The sequence below is a fragment of the Bufo bufo genome, chromosome 6 (genome assembly GCF_905171765.1).
Source record: "Bufo bufo chromosome 6, aBufBuf1.1, whole genome shotgun sequence".
Taxonomy (NCBI): Eukaryota; Metazoa; Chordata; class Amphibia; order Anura; family Bufonidae; genus Bufo; species Bufo bufo.
In genome coordinates this window covers 306,484,575-306,509,914 of record NC_053394.1, presented here as the reverse complement: position 1 = coordinate 306,509,914, position 25,340 = coordinate 306,484,575, and the positions used below count along the sequence as shown (strand labels likewise).

Sequence of the window (25,340 nt, the reverse complement as noted above, 5' to 3'; positions counted from 1 at the left end):
CTAAAACATGATATATATTTTTTTTATGATATCATTGTGTAAAACTTACATAAATTAAAAAAATTTATACATATTAGGTATCGCCGCGTCCGTAATAACTTGCTATATAAAAATATCACATGACCTAACCCCTCAGGTGAATACCGTAAAAAAATAAAAATTAAAACTGTGTAAAAAAAGCAATTTTTTTTCACCTTACATCACAAAAAGTGTAATAACAAGCGATCAAAAAGTCATACGCACCCCAAAATAGTGCCAATAAAACCGTCATCTTATTCTGCAAAAATCATACCCTACCCAAGGTAATCGCCCAAAAACTGAAAAAACTATGGCTCTCAGACTATGGAAACACTAAAACATGATTTTTTTTGTTTCAAAAATGAAATAATTGTGTAAAACTTGCATAAATAAAAAAAAAGTATACATATTAGGTATCGCCAGTGACAACCTGGTCTATAAAAATACCACATGATCTAACCTGTCAGATGAATGTTGTAAATGACAAAAAATAAAAACGGTGCCAAAACAGCTATTTCTTGTTACCTTGCCTCACAAAAAGTGTAATATAGAGCAACCAAAAATCATATGTACCCTAAAATAGTACCAACAAAACTGCCACCCTATCCCGTAGTTTCTAAAATGGGGTCACTTTTTTGGAGTTTCTACTCTAGGGGTGCATCAGGGGGGCTTCAAATGGGACATGGTGTCAAAAAACCAGTCCAGCAAAATCTGCATTCCAAAAACCATATGGCATTCCTTTCCTTCTGCTCCCTGCCATGTGCCCGTACAGCGGTTTACGACCACATATGGGGTGTTTCTGTAAACTACAGAATCAGAGCCGTAAATATTGAGTTTTGTTTGGCTGTTAACTCTTGCTTTGTAACTGGAAAAAAATTATAAAAATGGAAAATCTGCCAAAAAAGTGAAATTTTGAAATTGTATCTATTTTCCATTAATTCTTGTGGAACACCTAAAGGGTTAACAAAGTTTGTAAAATCAGTTTTGAATACCTTGAGGGGTGTAGTTTCTAGAATGGGGTCTTTTTTGGGTGGTTTCTATTATGTAAGCCTCACAAAGTGACTTCAGATCTGAACTGGTCCTTGAAAAGTGGGTTTTTTGAAAATTTCTGAAAAATTTCAAGATTTTCTTCTAAACTTCTAAGCCCTGTAACGTCCCCAAAAAATAAAATGGCATTCCCAAATGATCCGAACATGAAGTAGACATATGGGGAATGTAAATTAATAACTATTTTTGGAGGTATTACTATGTATTATAGAAGTAGAGAAATTGAAACTTGGAAATTTGCACATTTTTCAAAATTTTGGGTAAATTTGGTATTTTTTTTATAAATAAAAAAAAAAAATTTTTTGCTCCATTTTACCAGTGTCATGAAGTACAATATGTGACGAAAAAACATTCTCAGAATGGCCTGGATAAGTAAAAGCGTTTTAAAGTTATTCACACATTATGTGACACTGGTCAGATTAGCAAAAAATGGCCTGGTCCTTAAGGTGAAAATGAGCCCGGTCCTTAAGGGGTTAAGGATAAGACTAATTTGTCAAAGTGCAACATTAGATAAATGTGACATAAAGTACCCAAACACCGACTGAAGCAAAACTGACTTCAGATATTCCCCTCATGATAAATCCACCAATAGAGCATAGATATAAACATCTTTTCATTTCATACCTGTGTGATGTTGCTTGAGGCCCCTTTGTTGTTGGTTAGCTTCAATTTGCTGAATGTCACCTCCTGTCTCATCCAGTGTGCACCAGTGTTCGGGGAATCAATGTGATGGTAAGTTCGGTTTCCTGGCCAGGAAAGACGCATAATTTATTTATTTATTTATTAAGAATTCTATACAAAAATGCCCTTTAGACATATTCCACAACCGCAAATATTCTTGAACTATTTATTTTAATTATCATCTTTCTGGAATTAATACCTGGCATGTTGCCCTCAGCCTTGCCACACTGGATCCACTTTCCACCTTGGAATCTCCAGTGGTTCTGATCTGCCAACACCATATCCACATGTAGAGTGTACTGGGCCAGAGGATCCAACCCTGACACATGGAAACTGAGGAATGGGAACATGCGCCTGTAAAAGGAAACACATGCAACAATACTGCATTATTCTATTTCTTTACAGTAAAGTTGCAACTTCACATCTGCAATTAGAGTAAAAAATCAAAGAGCAGATACCCCTGGAAACGACAGCAATTCTATGCATGATTATTTTTGGTCCTTGATCAAAAGCACAAATTTCGAGGATCATGCATAAATTAATTGGGACATCATAGGCGACAACAGGAACATATACAGATTAACCCCTTAGTGACCACCCGTATTTACGGCGGTCACTAAGGGGTTAAAAGAAAAAGTAAAAATTTAAATGGGATTCCCTCCTGGTTCTGGTCAATGCCCTAACTGAAGAATCTTGGTCTTTCCCATCTCATGGGAAAGAAGTGGGTGTGCCTATGGCTTCATACAGTCTTTATATTGGTGCATTTAAGCATCCATATTACTGCTCCAGATCCTGGCCTAATCTCATTACTGATACTAAGGGATCTACCATAAATCCTTGCTTCTCCTAACAGAAAAGAAATCTGTGTCGAAAATAATTGAAGATCACACTGGTTAGAACAGACTTCTTCCATGGGCTAAAGACCTGCTTGCTGTGGTAGCAGGACCAGATGTGGTTTCCTCATTTACAACATTTCCTGTCACAGGACAGAGGTAGATGTCAATAATCAAAGACTTGGTAGTGAGGAGCAAAAATTTTAGTTTTTGGATGATAGTGAAAATTGTGATAAATTTTTTGTCACAGACACTAAATGTGTCTTCTAATGACAACAAACTTTTTCATGATAGAAACCATCCCACCATACTCCAGCTGTGGTCACTGGTGGAACCTGCGTCTGGACCTACATTTCCCTTGGAGTGGAAATAAAGTGTCATATGGCAGCCATTCATATGGATATCTGTTCGCCGCATCTCCTAGACCAGGGGTGCACAACCTTTTCTGGTTAGGGGCCACATTGTCAACGTGAACCAATTCCAAGGGCCGAAAATGAACGTTAAAGGGGTATTACCAAGTGAAATACTATATTTATGGCATATTGAACATACAGTATATATCATAAATGTCTAACCATGGCTTTCCTGACGCGAACTGACCGCATCATAGTAAATTATGATACAGTCAGTTCCTATCTGTTTTGGGGTCTATTGTACTGTGCTCACAACATCATGGAATCAGATAGGAACTGACTGTATCATAAAACACTATAATGTAGTCAGTTCGGGTCAGGGGAGCCGCAGTCAGAGATGCAGACCTAGCACAGTCGTGTCAATAAGTCCTTAGCTGTACCAGATCTGCACCAGACCAATGTGTGAAAACTAGTGCAGATCCAGGAGTTGCTTGTAATAAACAATTATGGTTTAGACAAGAGATGAGCAAATTTCATGTTATGAAATTCATTCACGCTTCATTTGGTGGTAAAAGCAGAATTGCGTTATGGATTTCGTTACCATGGACCATAACGCAATTCTATGACGGAATGCATAACGGAATGCCTTTAGAGGCATTCCGTTATTCATTCCGTCATAATAGAAGTCTATGGCCTGCATAATGGGTTAGTCCCGTTTCCGTTATGCAGGAGAGGACTCCCCTGCATAACGGAAACGGGATGGATCCGTTATGCAGGCCATAGACTTTTATTATGACGGAATTAATAACGGAATGCCTCTAAAGGCATTCCGTCATAGAATTGCATTTTGGTCCGTGGTAACGGAATCCATAACGCAATTCTGCTTTTACTACCAAACGAAGCGTGAACGAATTTCAAAATATGAAATTCGCTCATCTCTAGGTTAGACATTTTTTGCTCTTCCCTCTTAAAGTTTTAAACAATGGGATTCATAAACTGTGCAAAATATTTCAACATGGTGCGCCAAACTATTGATTTCTAACACATCACTTGATTTGTGCCATTTTGAAAAATATGGTGCAAATTTGCGCTTTTTTTTTTTTTTCAATACAACTCCAAAATGTTTTCCTCTGTTTATGTCACTGTGGTAAATTACCACAAAGATTAGATGTTAAATCCCATTCACATAGTCAGTTGTAAGGCTGCTTTCACATCTGCAACTCCATTAAGGGCTTCCGTCACAGAATTTATAAAAAATAGTGGCGAGTGCATGCAGGACTTTTTTCACTACTACAAAAATGTTCTCCTGAACAGAAACCGAATGGATCCCATAATAGTAAATGAGGCTTGTTAGGCTCCGGTTGCTTCAGTTATGTTTGTTTGTTTTTGTTTTTTATAATGTATGTGCCCCCTGTAATGTCACTTCCTCTGTAGCACTGTATGAGAAAAAAGATTGGTAGAAAAAAAATCCGTATGCCATTCGTTTTTTTTGTGGATCTATTGTAAGAATGCCTAAAACGGATAAGAATAGGACATGTTATTTATTTTTGTGGGGCTACGGAACGGACATACGGATGCGGATAGCACACGGTGTGCTTTCCGCATTTTTTGCGGTCCTATTGAAATCAATGGGTCTGCATCCTATCCGCAAAAAAAAAACCGAATGGACACGGAAACAAACAACGTTCGTGTGCATGTAGCCTAAAAATCAAGAAAAAAGCCAGACCCAGAGCACACTGCAGTTTGAAAAACACTGCAGTTTGAAAAACAAAAACTCCACTAGCCCAAAAAATGCACCTTCAAGGGTAAAAAAAAAAGGCACTACAAAAAAGCATTTCTCAAACTCCGACATATATGTACGGTAGAAGTCAGGTCTTTAAACTTGGCATCTACACAGCAGACACCTGCAATTACGACCACTGCATCTGAGAGGTTTTTCACGACTTGCCGAGATTGAGTTCGGTTGCTGTAGCAGCTTTGGGCCTTTTGAATGCCTCGAGGCCTGCCACAGCTATATTCCTCCAGTGGCAGGGCAACATAGGAACATAATAAATCTCCCAATTCATTGCAGTCTTTGGGTGAAACGATCTGAGGACTACAAAAAGAAACTTTAAAAAATATATAGAAAAAATTTAAATCTCCCCCATTTCAAAAATAAACTAAAGGATAGAGATAAGATCATAGGCGTTGCCATGTCCCAAAATGCCTGTACTATTAAAATATAAAGGTATTTATCCTGTAATTTGAACACGGTAACTGAAAAAAGCCCAAATGATATCAATAAAAACTAGAGATTGCCTTGCAAAAAAATGAGCCCCCACACAACTCTCTAGACAAAGATATAAAAAAAATTTATAGGGTCAGAATATGGCGATGCAAAGAAAAAGATAATTTTTTTAGTTTTTTTAAATTATAAAACACTAGAAAAACTATATAAATGTGGTATTACTGTAATCATTCTGACCCAGACAATTAAGGTAACAGGTCAGTTTTACCACATAGGGAACATGGCTGAATAGTTTTTTTTTTTCTCCAATTTTACCCCTTTTGGAATTTTTTCTAGCTTTCCACTACATTTTATTCAATATTAAAAGCTGCCATTAGAATGTACAACTTATTCTGCAAAAAACAAACTTTCATACAGCTAAGTGAATGGAAAAACAAAAAAGTTATGGCTCTGATAAGGCAGGGAGTAAAAAATGAAAATGCAACAGAAAACGTCAGGGGTCTTGATGGGGTTAATATTTCACATAGATTTCCATGCAACGTCTGGAGCTGGTAGGATTTTTCCAACCTAAAAAAACACATTAAATACCACAAAATGGCACAAAAATACCTAAACTGTGTGACATACTGTCTAATACAAAGACAGTGTAAACGTAGACAGACAGTCTTAGGGCTCATGCACACGACTGTTGCTGTTTTGTGGTTCTACCGGGTGCATTCCACATTTTGCGGAATGGAACAGCTGGACCATAAGAGAACAGTCCTATCCTTGTCTGTAATGTGGACAATAATAGGACATGTTTTATTTTTTAGCGAAACGGACATATGGACATGGAACGCACACAGAGTAATTTCCATTTTTTGGTGGCCCAATTGAAGAGAATGGTTTCACATACGGGCTGAAAATAACCCCGGAACAGACATGGACAAAAAATACATCTGCAGACTAACCAATCGGAGCGCTTTAGTGTGAAAATGCTGGTTTTAGGCTGTGATCTCCACGCTGGAGATCACAGCCTGAAATCGGGTAAGACCCCCAATGTGCCCCCAGTGCCCCTGATATCTATATTGTCCCCAGTAATTTAGTGGCCCCAATAATGCACAGGTCTGTGCGGCGCATTGCTTAATGATCTGTCACTTACCAGTAGGAGGAGCTCCTGGCCAGTCACAGACAGCGCGGCAGGTAAGTATGATGCTTCTAATATTGCTAAGTAACCATGGCAACCAGGACTGCAGTAGCGTCCTGGTTGCCATGGTTACCGATCGGAGCCCCAGCGATTAAACTGGGACTCCGATCGGAAATCTCCGCTGCCACCAATGATCGGGCGGGGGGGGGGGGGGGAGGCCGCACACTGGCCACCAATGATAATACAATAGAGGGAGGGAGGGGGGGCCGGGGGGGGGCGCACACTGGCTACCAATGATAATACAATAAAGGGAGGCAGGGGGGGCCGGGGGGGGCGCACTGGCCACCAATGATATTAATACAATAGAGGGAGGGGAGGCCGGGGGGGTCACCAATGAAATTAAAACTGGGGAGGGAGGGGGGTCTGCCCCCTGCTGCCTGGCAGCCCCTGATCTCTTACAGGGGGCTATGATACGCACAATTAACCCCTTCAGGTGCGGCACCTAAGGGGTTAATTGTGCGGATCACAGCCCCCTGTAAGAGATCGGGTGCTGCCAGGCAGGAGGGGGCAGTCATGTACACAGTTCGTAGTATATTCTAACTAGAAGCGTCCCCATCACTATGGGAACGCCTCTGTGTTAGAATATACTGTCGGATTTGAGTTTTCACAAAGTGAAAACTCAACTCTGAAAAAGCTTTTATGCAGACGGATCTTCGGATCCGTCTGTATGAAAGTAGCCTACGGACACGGATCACGGACACGGATGCCAATCTTGTGTGCATCCGTGTTTTTTCACGGACCCATTGACTTGAATGGGTCCGTGAACCGTTGTCCGTCAAAAAAATAGGACAGGTCCTATTTTTTTGGCGGACAGGATACACGGATCACAGAGGCGGATGACAAACGGTGCATTTTCCGAGTTTTCACCGGACCCATTGAAAGTCAATGGGTCCGCAGAAAATCACGGAAAACGGAACAACGGCCACGGGTGCACACAACGGTCATGTGCATGAGGCCTTAGTGAAAAAGTTTAAAAAAATTCCCTCAGTTTTGCTTCAGTGTTTTCTGTGATTCTGTTAAGTTCTTGCATCTTTCTTGTGTGGATGTCTTCAGTTTCTTACATGTGAAGAAAACCTGAAGAATAACCCACAGCACCTCCTAGCAGTCATCAGTGAGGAATGGGTCAACCATCAGTGTGCTTCTGCAATTTTTCACTAATTCATTGACCCAAGACCTGAGTGAAAAACACAATGAAACATGTATTGCATTTGGTTGTGTTTTTTATACAATATCTATGGGATCTATCTTGATCCATCAGGCAACCAAATCTTGTAACATTACTTAGGGGAAAAAAAATCAAACCCGAGTTAGATAGTGTAGGTAAAAAAATAAAGAAAGACAGCAGGCAGCTATACCATTGAATAGCAAAGTTTATCCATCCGAATAAGACCAGTTGCAATGGCCAGAATACGGGTTGTTAAAGTTCTGTATTTGTAATGACGCCAATTGCAGCGTGCACAGGATACTACCCCTAGGCCCTTCCAAGGTGTTATAACGCATGTCCAAGATTAGGAATGCCAGAGTGGTGTAATGGCTTATAATATCTCTATAGGGTGGTGATAATTGTGTCAACAGTATGTCCTACCTGGGTACGGCTGGACTCCTGGCTTACTTGCAATAAATGTGAGTGTAGTGATAGTAGAAGTAATGGAGGAATTTTCCAGCAGAAATGATGTCCAGACCTTTAGATGAAGTTTAACCGTTTCTTTACTGAAGATAACTTGTATCCAAGCAGTATGCAGCTTTGGTCTCTGGTCCCAGCAGGTTTTAGCAATGATTGGCAGGAAATGAATGCTTCTGCTTTAAAGGGACACTGACAGGCCCGATAAACATATTTAGTTATTCCTATGCAGTCATAGGTCTATTAAAGTGTATTACAATCACATAAGAGTACCCCCTGTCCGCATTTTAAACCATGTAAAAACAACTTTATAATCATCTGTCAATCACCTTCCTTTATGCCCAAGGGGCGGTTTTTCACATCTCTTTATGCCCAAGGGGCGTTTTTACTCCTACCTTTGTGCCCAGCCGCGCCTCAACTGTCGCTCCCTAGCGCCGCCCAGCTCATTATTATTCACTGGCTGGGCGGCTTTTACAGTCCCCGATCCTCCCGAGCCGACGCAGGCGCAGCAGGAGACGCTGGCATTGAATAAGGGACGCAGGCGCACTGAGAGTGAGGGTGCCGGGCAAGTTATCCGGCGCACGCGCAGAAGGTACAAGTGAGTTCAATGCCAGGGTCTCCTGCTGCGCCTGCATCGGCTCGGGAGGATCGGGGACTGTAAAAGCCGCCCAGCCAGTGAATAATAATGAGCTGGGCGGCGCTAGGAAGCGACAGTTGAGGCGCGGCTGGGCACAAAGGTAGGAGTAAAAACGCCCCTTGGGCATAAATAGATGTGAAAAACCGCCCCTTGGGCATAAAGGAAGGTGGTTGACAGATGATTATAAAGTTGTTTTTACATGGTTTAAAATGCGGACAGGGGGTACTCTTATGTGATTGTAATACACTTTAATAGACCTATGACTGCATAGGAATAACTAAATATGTTTATCGGGCCTGTCAGTGTCCCTTTAAATTTGGAGCTGGCAGGATAAGTCGTCTGCTTGGTAGCTCTGTAATTGTGACAGGAATTAATCTTCTGCACTTTTCTATAACTTCTGCTTTATGGGAACAGACTAGCTGAGGAGGAATGGCTTCTCCTAGGTCTCTGGACTTATCTCTCAGATGGTTTCTCAGGGGATGCTTTCTTCCTGGAACTCTGGAGGTTGTGTGTAGTTTTCTACTTCTTCATCCAGCTGAGGCTGAAGGAGCTCAGACTGGGAATATAACTAAATCTCAGACCGTGACTTGGTCCTTGCTGTCTTCCCTATGCAGGGGGTAACTCAACTGGCTCTAACTGGTTTTCCCTCCCTGGCTGCAGGAAGATGGAATAGTCCACCTCTCTTCAGCAGGGGGGCAGAATAGAACAGGATTGTTCCACTCTGAACTGCCATAAAATTTAAACTATCTCTACCAATGATGCTGCCACCTGCTGGTATACCAGAAAAATTACAGGAACAATTGTGGTTAACATGGTTTTAGATGCACATTTGTGGAGGACATAAGCAAAATCCCATCAGATGACAATATAATGGCTCATAGAAGATAGTAGCGGGGTAGAGGCGTGTAGTAACACAACTCTGGGGTGTTACATTCCCCCTTACTTTGAGTCAAGCAGTCCTCGGCTTGTGCTTAGGATAAGAGGAATTAGCTCTGGGGTACTAAAATAAATACAAAGTGTTGCATGAAGTACATATAAAGACAAACATAAACAACCCTAAGGTTCCTGCCCGAATGAGTAGGGTGTCCTAATTAACAGTTTCCCTCTCTGTATACCCAGTGAACCAAAGGTCTGCACTAAGCAATCATTACTGGCTTTCTTTTGAGCTCTAGTACGAAGAAAGCATGGAGGTGTCTTTACTCTGTAGTCCCACCATGGTGTAATGAAATGCCCGCAAATGGAAGGGTGGCTTTATCCTGTATTCCCTTCTCTGCACCAAAGTCTGAAAACAAGGCTTATAGCACAATCACTATGGTGACTAAGGGTAGCTAAAATGGCTCTAAGGTGGAGGCGCCATATCTTAGGCAAAGGCACAGAAGGGGAGGTATCAGCTTCTCCAAACGCTTCTGGCAATGTCACAGGAGGAGGGCATAATAATCCCATGGAACTCCTGGAAGACACACCAGGATGGGGGTTTTAGTAGTCCTATTACCAAGCCTTGCACATATAACAAACAGGAAGGAGGGGTATATGATTCCCCTAACCATTCCCGAAGCAGCGGGGTTACCCTTGTAGTTGCTGGACCTCCCTGGGACTTACCACTTGTCCTACCTGGGTACCTGGGATATATGACACCAGATGTAGGCCATTAGTATTAAGCGTCCGCAGAGGCAGTCCATATAAAGAGAACAGAGCTATAAAGCAAAGTGACACAAAAGCAAGGTGCTACTAATCTGGCTAAAGGCAAAAGTTAAGTGCAGTTTCACAAAAAGTGCATAAATTCACATTGCTGCATCTGTAAAAGACTCCATACAATGGGCATGAGTGCTTAAACGTTGCTACGCCTGTAAACATTTAAGCAAAATTAGTGCAAGATTAGAACAGTATAAGTCACACAGAGCTCAGGTACACGTTTGAGTCTTTTCTTCGGGTGCAAGCTTGTAATGTTGCATAACTTGTAACAAGTAGGAAAAACACAAAAATCTAAAATCATTTGTAATCCAACATGAGGTATGGCTTGGCTGATAGATGGAGTCATTATGTCCAGGCACAAACAGGTTAGATGAAAAAGGCCAAAATGTAAACAATAAACAGGTGGCAATGTTCCTTACCAGTAAAAATTTGTCCTTGGCTTGGCTACTATAGTCTAATGGATGGTTCTCCTGACAGCAAGAGGTCTCTTACAGAAAGCGCTGGAAGTCTTCCTCCTGGGTCCCATAGTTGAGGGTGTAAAAATCCTTCTTTAAAGGGTTTCTGTCACCCTGCAAAACTCATTTTTTTTTTTTTTGGATAGTTAGATTGCTCATAGTGCGATATAGCAGAATATAATGCTCTTACTTACTTTCATGCGGCCGATTCTTTATAAAACGAACTTTTATAATATGTAAATGAGGGCTCTACCAGCAAGTAGGGCGTCTACTTGCTGGTAGCTGCTGCAGAAATCCGCCCCCTCGCCGTGTTGATTGACAGGGCCAGCCGTGATCTCCTCCTCCGGCCGGCCCTGTCAGTAATTCAAAAATCGCGCGCCTCGCGTCATTTGGCGCAGGCGCTCTGAGATGAGGAGGCTCGTATCCTCAGCACTCCCTCAGTGCGCCTGCGCCGATGACGTCTTCTCTTTCGGTGATGTCATCGGCGCAGGCGCACTGAGGGAGTGCTGAGGATACGAGCCTCCTCATCTCAGAGCGCCTGCGCCGAATGACGTGAGGCGCGCGATTTTTGAATTACTGACAGGGCCGGCCAGAGGAGGAGATCACGGCTGGCCCTGTCAATCAACACGGCGAGGGGGCGGATTTCTGCAGCAGCTACCAGCAAGTAGACGCCCTACTTGCTGGTAGAGCCCTCATTTACATATTATAAAAGTTCGTTTTATAAAGAATCGGCCGCATGAAAGTAAGTAAGAGCATTATATTCTGCTATATCGCACTATGAGCAATCTAACTATCCAAAAAAAAAAATATGAGTTTTGCAGGGTGACAGAAACCCTTTAAGCTGTGTGACATCCTCATCACTGTGACTGCTAGCGCTGGTGCTTTCTGCAGCTGTAACTCCAGCAGAATCTTCATCTGCGATCTGATGGCTTTCTGTGGCAGAACTTGGAATTGCAAGATCACCTTTCTCTGGAAAATCCTCTGTAAGCATTGGCCTTTTCCTGGTAGGTGACAGATTCTCCGGACAGCAATAAAGGATAGACCCTTGGTCTTTCATAGCAAGAAGCTCTGGATTCGGTGGTGGTTCCGGAGTACATGGAGCAGTATCAGTGGATTCCTCCTTATCCTCACACACCTCAGGGCAGTGCTCCTGTTTGGTGGGTTCAGGCTGTACAGCAGTAGTAGTAGTAGTAGGCCCAGAGATTTCTGTAGTGGCAGAGATAATAGCCACAGACTGGTAAAATCTGCCTGGCAGATGGCCTGCTGCTCCCTACCGGAGGGACTGGAACTCTTTTTCGCTGTTGTTGCAGCGGTTGAAAGTCTCTAGTGGCAATGACAATGGCCACAGGGCAGTCCTTCTCTGACTCCATTATGGCAGTAGTTAGAGGCATGATGCAGGTGGCTGCCGCTGCTGCTGGTGGATCACTGCGGTCCAAGTGGGTGTTATCCTCGTTGTCAGACATGGCCCTTGATACCCAGTACCAGATTAGAGGGATAAGTATGGGCTACAATGCAATTTAGATGCAGGTTGCTATAGGCGACCGCAGCAGAATTGGTGCGTGGCTCCATTAAGAGTCGCTGCAACTGCTCAATTTCGGGGAGTATGGTGCTCTGGCAGACAGATTATAACCCTTAACAGTCTTTAGCAAGGTTATTTTCACAGTAGTACTCACTCAGATCCACGGTTGATGTTTCTCCAACATCCAAGGCAGAAAAGACTGTATTTTCCCTTTTTCAAGATGGCCGCCGCTTCACCTCCTGTATGGGCAACGATTTCTCTGTCCTCCTGGGAATTTGTATTCAGCACTTTAGTTCCTGCTGCAGTAGGAATGCTTTCTCAGTGGAGGCAGGCTGTTTGGTTCATTCCCCTCTGCTGGGTAGAGATATCTAAGATGACCGATTAACCCCTGCTCTGCCACTGTCCTGCAACTGGTGCAAACCCACACTCTTCAGCAGTAAGTACATGCAATAAAAGTCTCTTTTTCTGGGATTTTGGTGATTACTATAGCCTGTATTATAGGCACAAAGGTAAATCCTGTTCACTGACGCCACTTTAATGCAATGGCCAGGATACGGGTTGTTAAAGTTCTGTATTTGTCGTGACACCAATTGCAGCGTGCTCAGGGTACTACCCCTGGGCCCTTCCAAGGTGTTATAACGCATGTCCCAGATTAGGAATGCCAGAGTGGTGTAATGGTTTATAATGTCTCTATAGAGTGGGGATAATTGTGTCAACGGTGTCTCCTACCTGGGTATGGCTGGACTCCTGGATCACTTGCAATAAATTTGAGTGTGGTAATAGTAGGAGTAATGGAGGAATTTTGCAGCAGAAATGATATCCAGACCTTTAGATGAAGTTCAACTGTTTCTTTACTGAAGATAACTTGTATCCAAGCAGTATGCAGCTTTGGTCTCTGGTTCCAGCAGATTTTAGCAATGATTGGCAGGAAATGAATGCTTCTGCTTTAAATTTGGAGCTAGCAGGATAAGTCGTCTGCTTGGTAGCTCTGTAATTGTGACAGGAATTAATCTTCTGCACTTTTCTGTAACTTCTGCTGTATGGGGACAGATTAGCTGAGGAGGAATGGCTTCTCCTAGGTCTCTGGACTTATCTCTCAGATGGTTTCTCAGGGGATGCTTTCTTCCTGGAACTCTGGAGGTTGTCTGTAGTTTTCTGCTTCTTCATCCAGCTGAGGCTGAAGGAGCTCAGACTGGGAATATGACTAAATCTCAGACCGAGACTTGGTCCTTGCTGTCTTCCCTATGCAGGGGGTAACTGTCACGGATGGTGTTGCAGAAAACTGGAAGTTATAAATAAACATCCGACTGACTTGATCCCAAACTAAGGAACATATGGGTGAGCCCTATAAAACCCCTAGAGCTCTCCCTGACTGCTATGCCCATGCAAAGATCTTTATGATAGATAATTGCATGCCCTCGTACCTAGACTGTGTGACACCTGAAAACCCTATAATAGTGAGAGGACACGACCACCGGCTCCCTGCACTTAATACGGAGGGAGTCAGGGTCACCTAGATTCAAGCCAGCACGGAAACACAAATAAAGGAAAAGACTTATCTGAGGAACCAGCAGTTGCAGCCTCTAGCAGTGAACACAATCCAGGAAGTAGTATAAACCGCAAAGTGAGGCAGTATGGGAGGGAATATAAAGGGAGGCAATCAGTGTAAATAGATGACAGCTGGGAGAAGGAAAAGAGATGACAAAGTGAAACCAAAACAAAGAACATCATGCAAGAGGTACAGAAGAACGTCTGCCAGAGCTTCTCAGAGAGCTGGCGGTGACAGTAACTCAACTGGCTCTAACTGGTTTTCCCTCTCTGGCTGCAGGAAGATGGAATAGTCCACCTCTTTTCAGCAGGGGGCAGAATAGAACAGGATTCCACTCTGAACTGCCATAAAATTAAAACTATCTCTACCAATGATGCTGCCACCTGCTGGTATACCAGGAAAATTACAGGAACAATTGTGGTTAACATGGTTTTAGATGCACATTTGTGGCGGACATAAGCAAAATCACATCAGATGACAATATAACGGCTCCTAGAAGATAGTAGCAGGGTAGAAGTGTGTAGTAACACAACTCTGGGGTGTTACACAGTTCAACCACCTTTCCCATCTTATATGGGAGATATCTTTTGTTGCAAACTGTAAACCCAGCACCTTTCATATCGGTAGTATGTATTTTAACCCTAGGTGGAATTCCTGCAATATCTGGGGGTTCATGTGACTTCCAATTTGCAATGATTGAACAGCAAGTAGCATCTAGGACGCGTGCCAAGACACTAGGAATCTGCTCTATTCCTAAATTTAGTAACAAAATTTCTGGACTTGGTGCCACTCTGCATTTAACCATTTGCAAGATAAACTTAAATATCTCGTCCCAGAAGATTTTCATTTTAACAGACTTCAAGAGCATGTGGAACAAATCGCCCAATTCTCCACAGTCCCTTCAGAAAAGCTCTGAGGTTTGTGGGTTAATCCTTGCCATTCGTATGAATTTTCTTCACCGTAGCAACAAGTACAGCTATTCGCACCATCCCATTCCTCTCTTGTGAATTCATTCTCAATGGGTTGAACTGGCTCACCAGAGTACCAGAGGATCCTCTGATGGGCCCTGGCTCTGATACCGTAGTGAGCGCCAAAGGTTCAAGAGAAAAAAAATATTTGTCTGTATTTGGAGGCAATGATTTGCCGTTGGGGTCTATTTCTTTGATTCAAAACTTATTAAAGTTTATTGATGATATAACAGTTCTGCCTTTGAGAATAATTTACTCTGGTGGGCCCCAAGAACCCCAGTCTGACCCTGCTTATCAATATCCCTTTCCCATTCAACCACATATGGTAACTTGGGATACCCTTGATATAGCACATCAGAGAAAGTTCCACTTCTAAGGAAATGAATAAAATGTAACATAATGAGAACGGAAATTATTCCACCTATGCAGGTTAGTAAGAATATTATATGTTGTTATCATACTGTTTAGTATCCTCAGCAATAAAAAATCAACCCCTCGGGCATTTGGGTGACTCTCAATTTTATCATTCAAGGGCAATTAATTTGGACCATATACAACCTCCAGGGTACTGATCCCAGTATTTCTGCCTACCTGCCTGTTAAAGCATTGAAAAAATGTAGCTTAAAGTCACTTAGGGTGCCGCCTCACGTTCAGTTTTATTGATGCAGTGTTTTCAGCCAAAACCAGGAGTGGATCGAAAAAAGTAGAGAAGTTGTGGCAGCACGCTTAGTTTAATCCTTATGAAATTAATATTTGGCTTTATATGCAGAAGTTGCTTGGGTCTCGGGGAGTTTGGAGGTTGGGAAAATCAGCAGTTGTTTCAACATTCAATTCTTTGGTAGCGACACTTCTTCCAGTTGCACCCAGAGGGCCCACCAACATTTAACCTTCTCTAATCTAGAGGCTATTAGATAATCCTTTATATTCAGAAACCCTCCTTCGTAAGATGAAGTCTTAAAATTCTTCCTGAGACTCTCATTTCTCCCTGAGATTTAAACTGAAGTCTAAAGGTGTACATCTGTATACGTACCGAATTTTAGGATGAGTGCACATGTTAGTACAAGAGATCATAATATCATCCGCATATAAGGTGGTCCTTATTCCCAACCCAAATCCTTAACGCATGTTTGTTATATTTCAGTGCAACTGCTAAGGGTTCAATACCTACATTAAAAATGACAGGTAAAAGCGGGTAACCTTGCCTTGTTCTATTTGGAATATCAAAAGCATTCGACACAAACCCATTGTACCGTACCAGGGCATTGGACCTAGAATAAAGACTAAGATTTGATTTAAGTATTGGTCTTGCTAGACCATATTTCTTTAAAACTACTTGAAGGACGCCCCCTCTTTCTGCCCAGTCCACAAGATTAATTATCCTCCGTGTGGCATCTCCTGTTTGCTGCTCTGGAATAAAGTCCAATTGGTCCTCCAAAAAGAGATATCTGGTTACAGAATTTTATCGTTTAGTCAGCATACAGGCAAAAACATCTCCATTCAGTAGAGAAATCGGCCTATGGCTTCCTGGTGAATGTGCTCCTTTCCTTTCTTTTGGGATAGTTATAATTAAGGCCGGGTTCACATCACCATTTATTTTTCCGTTCTCCTGTTCCGTCAGAAGAACAGAAAAATAGAGAAAAAACGGATCCTGTATTTTAATCATTCATTATGCTCAGTTATGCATGCAGGACTTTTTTCTGTCTAAAATAACGGATTCAGACGGAAATGGGTAAAAAATACCAAACGTGCATAACGGATGCTTTGAATACAGGATCAATTTTTTCTCTATTTTTCTGTTCTTCTGATGGATCAGAAGAACGGAAAAGTAAACGGTGATGTGAACCCGGCCTTAGGCCTCTTTCACACTTTTTTAGTATTTTGCGGTCCATTTTTCACGGATCCGTTGTTTCGTTTTTTGTTTCCGTTGAGTTTCTGTTTCCGTTCCGTTTTTCCGTATGGCATATACAGTATACAGTAATTACATAGAAAAAATTGGGCTGGGCATAAGATTTTCAATGGATGGTTCCGCAAAAAAAACGGTTCGCAAACGGGGAAAAAAAACGGTGGTGTGAAAGAGGCCTTAACATTTCCTTTGTAAATGGAACACCTACACATGTATGGTTGAAGATCCTAACCAGAAATGGAGGCAAAATGTTCCCATACAACTTCTAATATTCATGTATTAGTCTGTCCAGAAAACTGATAAAACATATTCCTTTCAAGTTCCGGGAGTACAGTCTTGAGAAAGGACTTACTAGTCGATCTTATTTTACTTAACGGAAGCGTGCAGCGGCAGGTGTAATCAGGATTTAATCCACCAGGAAGCGCGAATGCCAAGTTATGCACAGGTCCATGGCATGTTAACTATTGATTTCTCTCACCATCTGCAAACCAGTCCTTCTAGAAACAGGTCTTATACATCGTACAGGGCAGAAGACAACAGTAAAAACACAAAGGGTTTTTATGTATATTCCACAGCTATTGTGGACAAACTGGGTAAACCTGAGAAAAAAATTAAACTGTTAAAAAAAAACTTTTTACACCATCTAAGAAATTGAAAAGTTTAGTGAGAAGGAAATGATAACACCATTCTTAACGTAAAAAGCTAAGTAAAAATAAACTTGTAAATGATGCGATTGTGTGAACGCCTTAAATCAGGATGTTGCCGTAGTTATGACAAACACCATATGTTTTGTGACACATCGAGAAGCACTTCAAAAATATTTTATTAGCAAACTGTAACTGAAAAAAGGAAAAAAATTAATTTTTTAATGGTAATTAGATAAATTTTACAATTATTAAAAGCAACTTCATGCTATAAAAAGCATAGAAACATAAGGAAGACATAAGGCTGGTTTCACACCTGTGTGGCCAAAGGCTAACGGCACACGTAGCTGTATGTGTTACTCCATATAGTTTCAGTGTTATTACAGACGTACAGATAGAGCCGTATTCTGCATTAGAAGGCTCCTAGCTCCGGTGTAAACCTGCGTTTAGCACATGCCAAGGTAAATGCACACATTTCGTGAAGATTTTCCATGCAGACTTAATGATCGAAAGTCCGCCATATTATAGAGAAGCAACAAAGTAGAGGACTGTAGGACTTTAACAAATCTCATGCACATGCTGCATACATTTTCTGCTCATAAATTTACCTGTGGTGCAGATTTAAAAATCCACAGCATATCAATAAATTATCATATCATGGATTTTCACTAAAGATTTCACTCTTTTCAATGAGGGGTAAAATCTGCAACAAAATTTGCATGCAGGATTTACATCCGACAAATCTGCCCCGTATACAGGTAGCCTATGCACACGACTGTGTTGCAACACCCATAGAAATCTATGGGCCCATATTGTACCTCCGTATTTCCTTCTGATTGCATATAGGGGCAAACTCTGGCATGTTCCATTGTATGCCATAAAGTAGAGCAATGCTTCTAGGGGAGACATACAGCGCACATGAAATGTGTAAGGCTTCATTATATGGCAATGTAGGGACTCGGTGTGCTGCCATATACCACCATAGCACTTTATGGGTGGGTCACACACAGCTTACTTTGGAGAAAAAAAAGCTTTAGCTTTTGTTAGCCAAAGTCAGAAGGGATCTAGTAGCAAGAAGTATTAGTCCTTCCTTTATATTTCTCTTTCTTTTTGAATCCACTTCTGATTTTGGCTCAAAAAATACAACAAAAAGGGTGACTTTTTTCCTTAGGCACAACTGGAATACTTACACATTTCTTGAGTGTCCCTACAGCAAACCAACCTTGCTTTGCACAATGAACACTAACAAACTGAAATCTATACAACAGATGTAGCAGAGCTGAGGTGACCAATAAGTATAACTCATGTTATCCTGATGTGATTGGTGGCTTTATATAGGATTGCAGGTTTAAAGTTACTGGATTATTCTAAATGTTCACAATGCGAAGATGACACAACCTTCTCATCTTCCTCCACCTCTTTCCCCACCTTCCATTATGCAGCTTGCTTAGACAGAATTGTAATTCCTTTATAAAACAAAGGTCGATATGATATACATTTTATATTTTCATTGTATTTGAAACGATCATGTAAAACTGACATTTTGAAATGCTACATTATAGTATATCTATCTTTCTATTTATTTATCTCTCATATCTATCTGTCTATTTATCTATCTCATATCTATATCATACCTGTCTATCTATCTATCTATCTATCTATCTATCTATCTATCTATCTATCTATCTATCTATCTATCTATCTGTCTATCTCATATCTGTCTATCCATCTCTCACATCTATCATCTATCTATCTCTCACATCTATCTATCTATTTATCTATCTATCTATCTATCTATCTATCTATCTATCTATCTATCTATCTCTCACATCTATCTATCTATCTATCTATCTATCTATCTATCTATCTATCTATCTATCTATCTATCTATCTCATATATATATACACTCACCTAAAGAATTATTGCCTTCAGAACTGCCTTAATTCTACGTGGCATTGATTCAACAAGGTGCTGATAGCATTCTTTAGAAATGTTGGCCCATATTGATAGGATAGCATCTTGCAGTTGATGGAGATTTGAGGGATGCACATCCAGGGCACGAAGCTCCCGTTCCACCACATCCCAAAGATGCTCCATTGGGTTGAGATCTGGTGACTGTGGGGGCCATTTTAGTACAGTGAACTCATTGTCATGTTCAAGAAACCAATTTGAAATGATTCGAGCTTTGTGACATGGTGCATTATCCTGCTGGAAGTAGCCATCAGAGGATGGATACATGTTCTCATTCTGTTTACGCCAAATTCGGACTCTACCATTTGAATGTCTCAACAGAAATCGAGACTCATCAGACCAGGCAACATTTTTCCAGTCTTCGACAGTCCAATTTTGGTGAGCTCGTGCAAATTGTAGCCTCTTTTTCCTATTTGTAGTGGAGATGAGTGGTACCCGGTGGGGTCTTCTGCTGCTGTAGCCCATCCGCCTCAAGGTTGTGCGTGTTGTGGCTTCACAAATGCTTTGCTGCATACCTCGGTTGTAACGAGTGGTTATTTCAGTCAACGTTGCTGTTCTATCAGCTTGAATCAGTCGGCCCATTCTCCTCTGACCTCTAGCATCCACAAGGCATTTTTGCCCACAGGACTGCCGCATACTGGATGTTTTTCCCTTTTCACATCATTCTTTGTAAACCCTAGAAATGGTTGTGCGTGAAAATCCCAGTAACTGAGCAGATTGTGAAATACTCAGACCGGCCCGTCTGGCACCAACAACCATCCCACGCTCAAAATTGCTTAAATCACCTTTCTTTCCCATTCTGACATTCAGTTTGGAGTTCAGGAGATTGTCTTGACCAGGAGCACCCCCCTAAATGCATTGAAGCAACTGCCATGTGATTGGTTGACTAGATAATTGCATTAATGAGAAATAGAACAGGTGTTCCTAATAATTCTTTAGGTGAGTGTATATATATATATATCTATCTCATATCTATCTATCTCATATCTATCTATTTATTTATCTCTCATATCTATCTGTCTATTTATCTATCTCATATCTATCTATCTATCATATCTATATATATCTCATATCTATCTATCTAATATCTATCTATCTCATATGTATCTATCTCATATGTATCTATTTCATATCTATCTATCTAATTTAAGCTAATCTTTGCCTCGGCAGCTATGCAGGGTATGATTCTGATGTGTCCAAATTCTCAGAAGATCACATACAGCAAAAGGGTATAACTTTGTCCAAACCACTAAACCACAAGGAAGTTTGAGCAAATGTGAGGGTATATGTTTTTAAACTAAGGATGTATTTTTTTTACTTAGCTGTGTGCATTTCTACTAATTTCCATTCAATTTAAAGCAGTCAAACAGCGCTGCATAGTCTCACTTACTTAGAGATCGTTACCGCCTACACATCTAAATGCCTTAAAATACACAGTGCATAAAGTGATAGCTCACCATTCTTATGAATCACTGTGGAAATTATAACTTTTTAGTGCTAGTCAAGTAGACGTATGTCAGCAAGCTTAGGATGCTCGCAATACTGCACACTTCAGGAGCCTGTTGGCTCTTATAGTGGCCCACCAATATCAGTTTAGGCTCTAGTAAGAGACCGTTGGGAACATTTGCGCTTGTCCATCACCTAACCTGTGATGGCTAACCTCTGGCACTCCAGCTGTGGTAAAGCTACAACTCCCAAGATGTACACTTGCTTGGCTGTTCTCAGAACTCCGTAGAAATGAATGGAGCATGCTGGGAGTCATAGCCGGAGGTTAGCCATCACAATGCTTAATAGTAAACATGGTGCAAGCCTCCACAAACCTTGGCTCAGAAAGTTCATGGATAGTAAAAAAAAATGTTTTTGGCTCAATAAAAGGACCAATTTTTCTTTGGAGTGCTGCCTGGATTATGTTTTTTTAAATATAAATATATACACACAGAACTGACGTACGAAGACAGCCACATATGCATTGACAAGACCGGTGAAACGTTCACAGAGCCATCTATATAGAAGATGTAACAATCACTTAAAGTAGTAGTCAATTTTAAAATATGAAAAATAAATGTATTATGAGAAAGATTACCAGTGTATAAAATCTACTATATATATACACACACACACACACACACACACACATTTATATTATTATAATCTATTATAATAAATGTATAATACTGTGCTACCCCAGGTACCAGTGCCTCAGCACCCCATAATATAGATACGCCATTCCACTGTAAGTTTAGTTACATAAAAAGCTAGATGAGCAGTATTTTTGAGATTTCAAGTAGTTCGCATTGTTACACAGTGGGAACATTTCAGAGTAAAAAAGAAGTATTGGGGTCAGATATAGGGAGCGAGTCAGTACTTATGGAAAGCGATCGCTCCACCGGAACATCTGAATGGGCTCATGATGAAGGCCTGACCATAGCTTCCTCACGGCTCTAGTAAATTGTAATAGAAACTTGCAATGTATGGTAATAATAACCGTAGAATTATGACTGTAGTGTATATTTTATGTGTAAATCCACTTCAATTTTAATACTCTTTTGAATTGTTCTGTTTTGTCGTTTGATGCTTAGTAACATGAACCACTTAAGGTTTATGTTAAAACTTTGAAGGATATAAAATCCGTTATTAAGATCAAAAAACACATTACAAATTAGAAAATACATCTGGTTAGTTTACAATAAAATTTGAAGAAAATAACAATGAGTCACATGAAACCCAAAGATTAGTCAAAGGAGCAGGCACACAACAAACTATTAGTGAGGAAATGAAAGGCGGCCATATTAAATGCAACTATTTTTCCGTTTCAGACACTTGCATCTATGTATCATTTTACGGAACAATACTTATATGTCACACTTTCTTATGATTTTGCAAATTCTCTTTTTCACAGATGCAAGAACAGTACGATTAAAAACACTAATATATAAAATGTTTGACATATATATATATTTCTTGTCTGGTACAAGGCCGTGTGGCCATGTATGAGGCCTACTTGGGGAATAATAGTATCTCTTTACCGTAAGAGAACATTTTGCAGAGTTACCCCTAAGTCCGTCATCACACCATCAGTGTTTTGTCAGTGAGCCAAAACCAGGAGTGGATCAAAAACACAAAACAGGTGCAGATCTTTCTATAATACTTTATGTCTGTGTTGGCTTTATTTGTGGTTTTGGCTCACAATCACTGATGGCAATCACTGACCAAACACTGAGTGTGTAAAAGCAGCCTAACAGTTTGCAAAACATTTCTAACAAATCCATAATAAATTTAAAAAATCAAGTAGACTGTATGTTTTATGGGTAGGCCTATAGCAGCGGTGGCGAACCTATGGCACGCGTGCCCGAGGTGGCACTCAAAGCCCTCTCTGTGGGCACCCGCACCCTGGAAAAAGTCTAAGGTGTACCAATATGCCTTAGACTTAGATATACTATACTGGACTGTAGTATCCAGGTTACGTTGCCGTGTTGGCACTTTGTGATAAATAAGTGGGTGTTGGGTTGCAGTTTGGGCACTCGGTCTCTAAAAGGTTCACCATCACTGGCCTATAGTCACCTGATTATGGGTAGGAAATAAAATGTTGTTATAAATATATAGTCCTGACGAAGGGGGCAATCCAGCCCCAGAAACACGTAGACTACCTGTGAATAAAGATTCTTTGCATCAACTAAACCACTTCCGATGCATCATTCAACCCAATCCTGGCAGCGCCTCCAGTGATCCTGATTTTTTTTTAAGCTTTCTTCTAAACCTATCGTTTGACTTTGGAGCAACACAGAGGACCATGGCTGCAGCCTAGGATAACCGCCCACCGGTCGGTATTTGAAATAACCGGCTAGCGAACTACAGCCGTTGTGACTTTTCATCTGGTAAGCACAATTTTGTGTGCCTAAAATCCATTTGTATACAACTGATACCGCACATTTGGCGCCCCCTTTTTCTTATTTGTATCTTTATATATAATATAAAATATGTAGTTATATCTATCTATCTCATATCTATCTACTAGCTATCTATCTCTGTCCTATCTGTCTATTTAAATAAACCAATGGTATTAAAATAATTTTGTGCCAGAGACATTGAACTTAGTTGATCTAAAAATATTCAGGATATAACCATTCAGATCTGAACTTCTGTGTCATCATTGTTCTAGGTGTTTTCTGATAAATTTGAGATTGCGTGTTTTCTTTTAATCTTTCGATCTTTCAGCATTGTTGTGTCTATACATGGAGTGTAATAGATGATGTTTATAATGATAGTTGTCAGTAATATAATCATTGTAATAGTAATTTTATGTTTATATGTATGTATATATATATGTATATATATTTATATCGTATTATTTTATAGATGCTTTTTACTAGTATTATGAGAGCCTGTGCATTTTATGTGCTATTAGTTCCGAATCGCATTTCTTCGAGAATAACAGAACCGTTACTTACCTGCCCTGCTTTGTGATGATCATCTCTGTCTGATGCTTGTGAAATTTGTCCCATAAGGTATAGTTAGCTAGGTTTACCTGCACCTTTTCTGACTTTTGGCACCCCCGGCTTGGGGTGCCAGTGAAGGACTGTGGGAGGGGTAATGAGTATGATAGATTCCCATCATCTTGGGCATAAGTTTCAGCATCTTCCACATGATATTCCTGACTATAGGAGTTGGAGTGAGGTAAGTGGCGGGAACCATGGGGGTAGAGGTAACTGGGAGGTAGGTTTTCATCTCTGGAACCGGCGTCCTCATATCTGCTCTGCTGTGTTGCAGCGTGCTGCGTGTTCTGCAGCTCTCCAGTCGTCAGTGTAAGTTTTTCACTTTGAATCCCCACCGTGACTTTTTTTCTCACCGCACTCTGCACATCTGTCCCACTCTGTATCTCCTCTGCACGCCGCATGTCCATTGAGCTTTGCATCTCTGTCTTGCTCTGAAGACCTGTTAGGCTCTGCAGTCCTATGCTCTGCATCCGCAACATATTTGGCATCTTCAAAGTGTTTTGCAGCTCTGGGGTGCTCTGCATGGGGTGCTCTGCTGACAGGCTGTGCATTCGAGTTTCTCTATGCATTCTCACACGTAATGCTCCACTGCACCCATGGAACTATCTCAGAGCTACTCCTTTGGTGTCAGTGTCACACCAGGTGGATGTCTCACAGGGGTCACGTGTGTGTTGTATGTGTGTCTGTTGCCAGCCCCTCCTCCAACTAAACACATCTGTCACTGAGTCCCCATCACTTTGACACGTGCCAGTCCCTTTAACTTTCACACATGTTTCTTCCCAATAAAGTGTTTCTGACCCCAAGTTTCTTTTCCGTGTCTACTAGCTCGAGGGTCTGAAGGAGCTTCTCACCATGTGCTTCTCACCCAGTCACTTGTCTTGGAAAGTTCTCAATCTGTCAGTCACTGCCTGTCATCTAGTTCCTGTGCCTCTGCGTGTCTCTGATATCAAGCTTTTAATGACGGGAAGATTGACTGATCACTGATTGGTTAATGTCGCCCCCCTAATACTGCCGACAGTGTGACCTGTGGCTGTGCCTTAAAGTTATAGACACATATAAAGGCAAACCGACACGTTTAGTGTTAGGTATACATCACATAAAAAACTTACCAACTCAAGTGCCTATAATGGGGAAAATCAGACAGTTTATTATTATTGCTACTGTAACAAAGCATGATGACAATCGTTAAGGGAGCCGTCTACCACCCAGCTTTCCCAGGAACCTGACAGAAGATGACAACTGAAGGACTGATACTTTACTCTATGCTCTATAGAATGTCACATGTTCTTCTATAAGAAGTTATATAGATAGGGTCCTGTGTTTGTGTCTCTGACTATGTGTGTCTTTGCTGGAAGGCATTTTGTGCAGTGAGCGTATTTATTTCAAAGTGTGTGAGTTGGTGATTCAGCGCTCTGCGTGTTCTGCAACATGTGCAGGAAGCAACTCCTCGGATTACCGGCAGCTCTGGGAATCTGCCAGTAACATGAGCAGAGACAGGAGAAAATGTACAGGGTCACTATATAAATATATACACATATTGAA

The 25,340-nt window shown here is 41.1% G+C and overlaps 1 protein-coding gene across 1 annotated transcript in view; it reads right to left on the bottom strand.

The window, feature by feature from the left end:
- The window catches only part of TBX21 (T-box transcription factor 21), a 28,293-nt gene extending 3,594 nt beyond the window's left edge, over nucleotides 1-24,699 (bottom strand). Inside the window, exons 1-3 of the mRNA XM_040435278.1 lie at nucleotides 23,754-24,699; nucleotides 1,946-2,100; nucleotides 1,690-1,811 (exon numbers count right to left, since the gene is read on the bottom strand). Coding sequence (XP_040291212.1) covers nucleotides 1,690-1,811; nucleotides 1,946-2,100; nucleotides 23,754-24,367 — 891 coding nt within the window. The 5' untranslated portion in view covers nucleotides 24,368-24,699. The remainder of the gene's footprint in view (nucleotides 1-1,689; nucleotides 1,812-1,945; nucleotides 2,101-23,753) is intronic.
- Nucleotides 24,700-25,340: the final 641 nt, after the last annotated feature.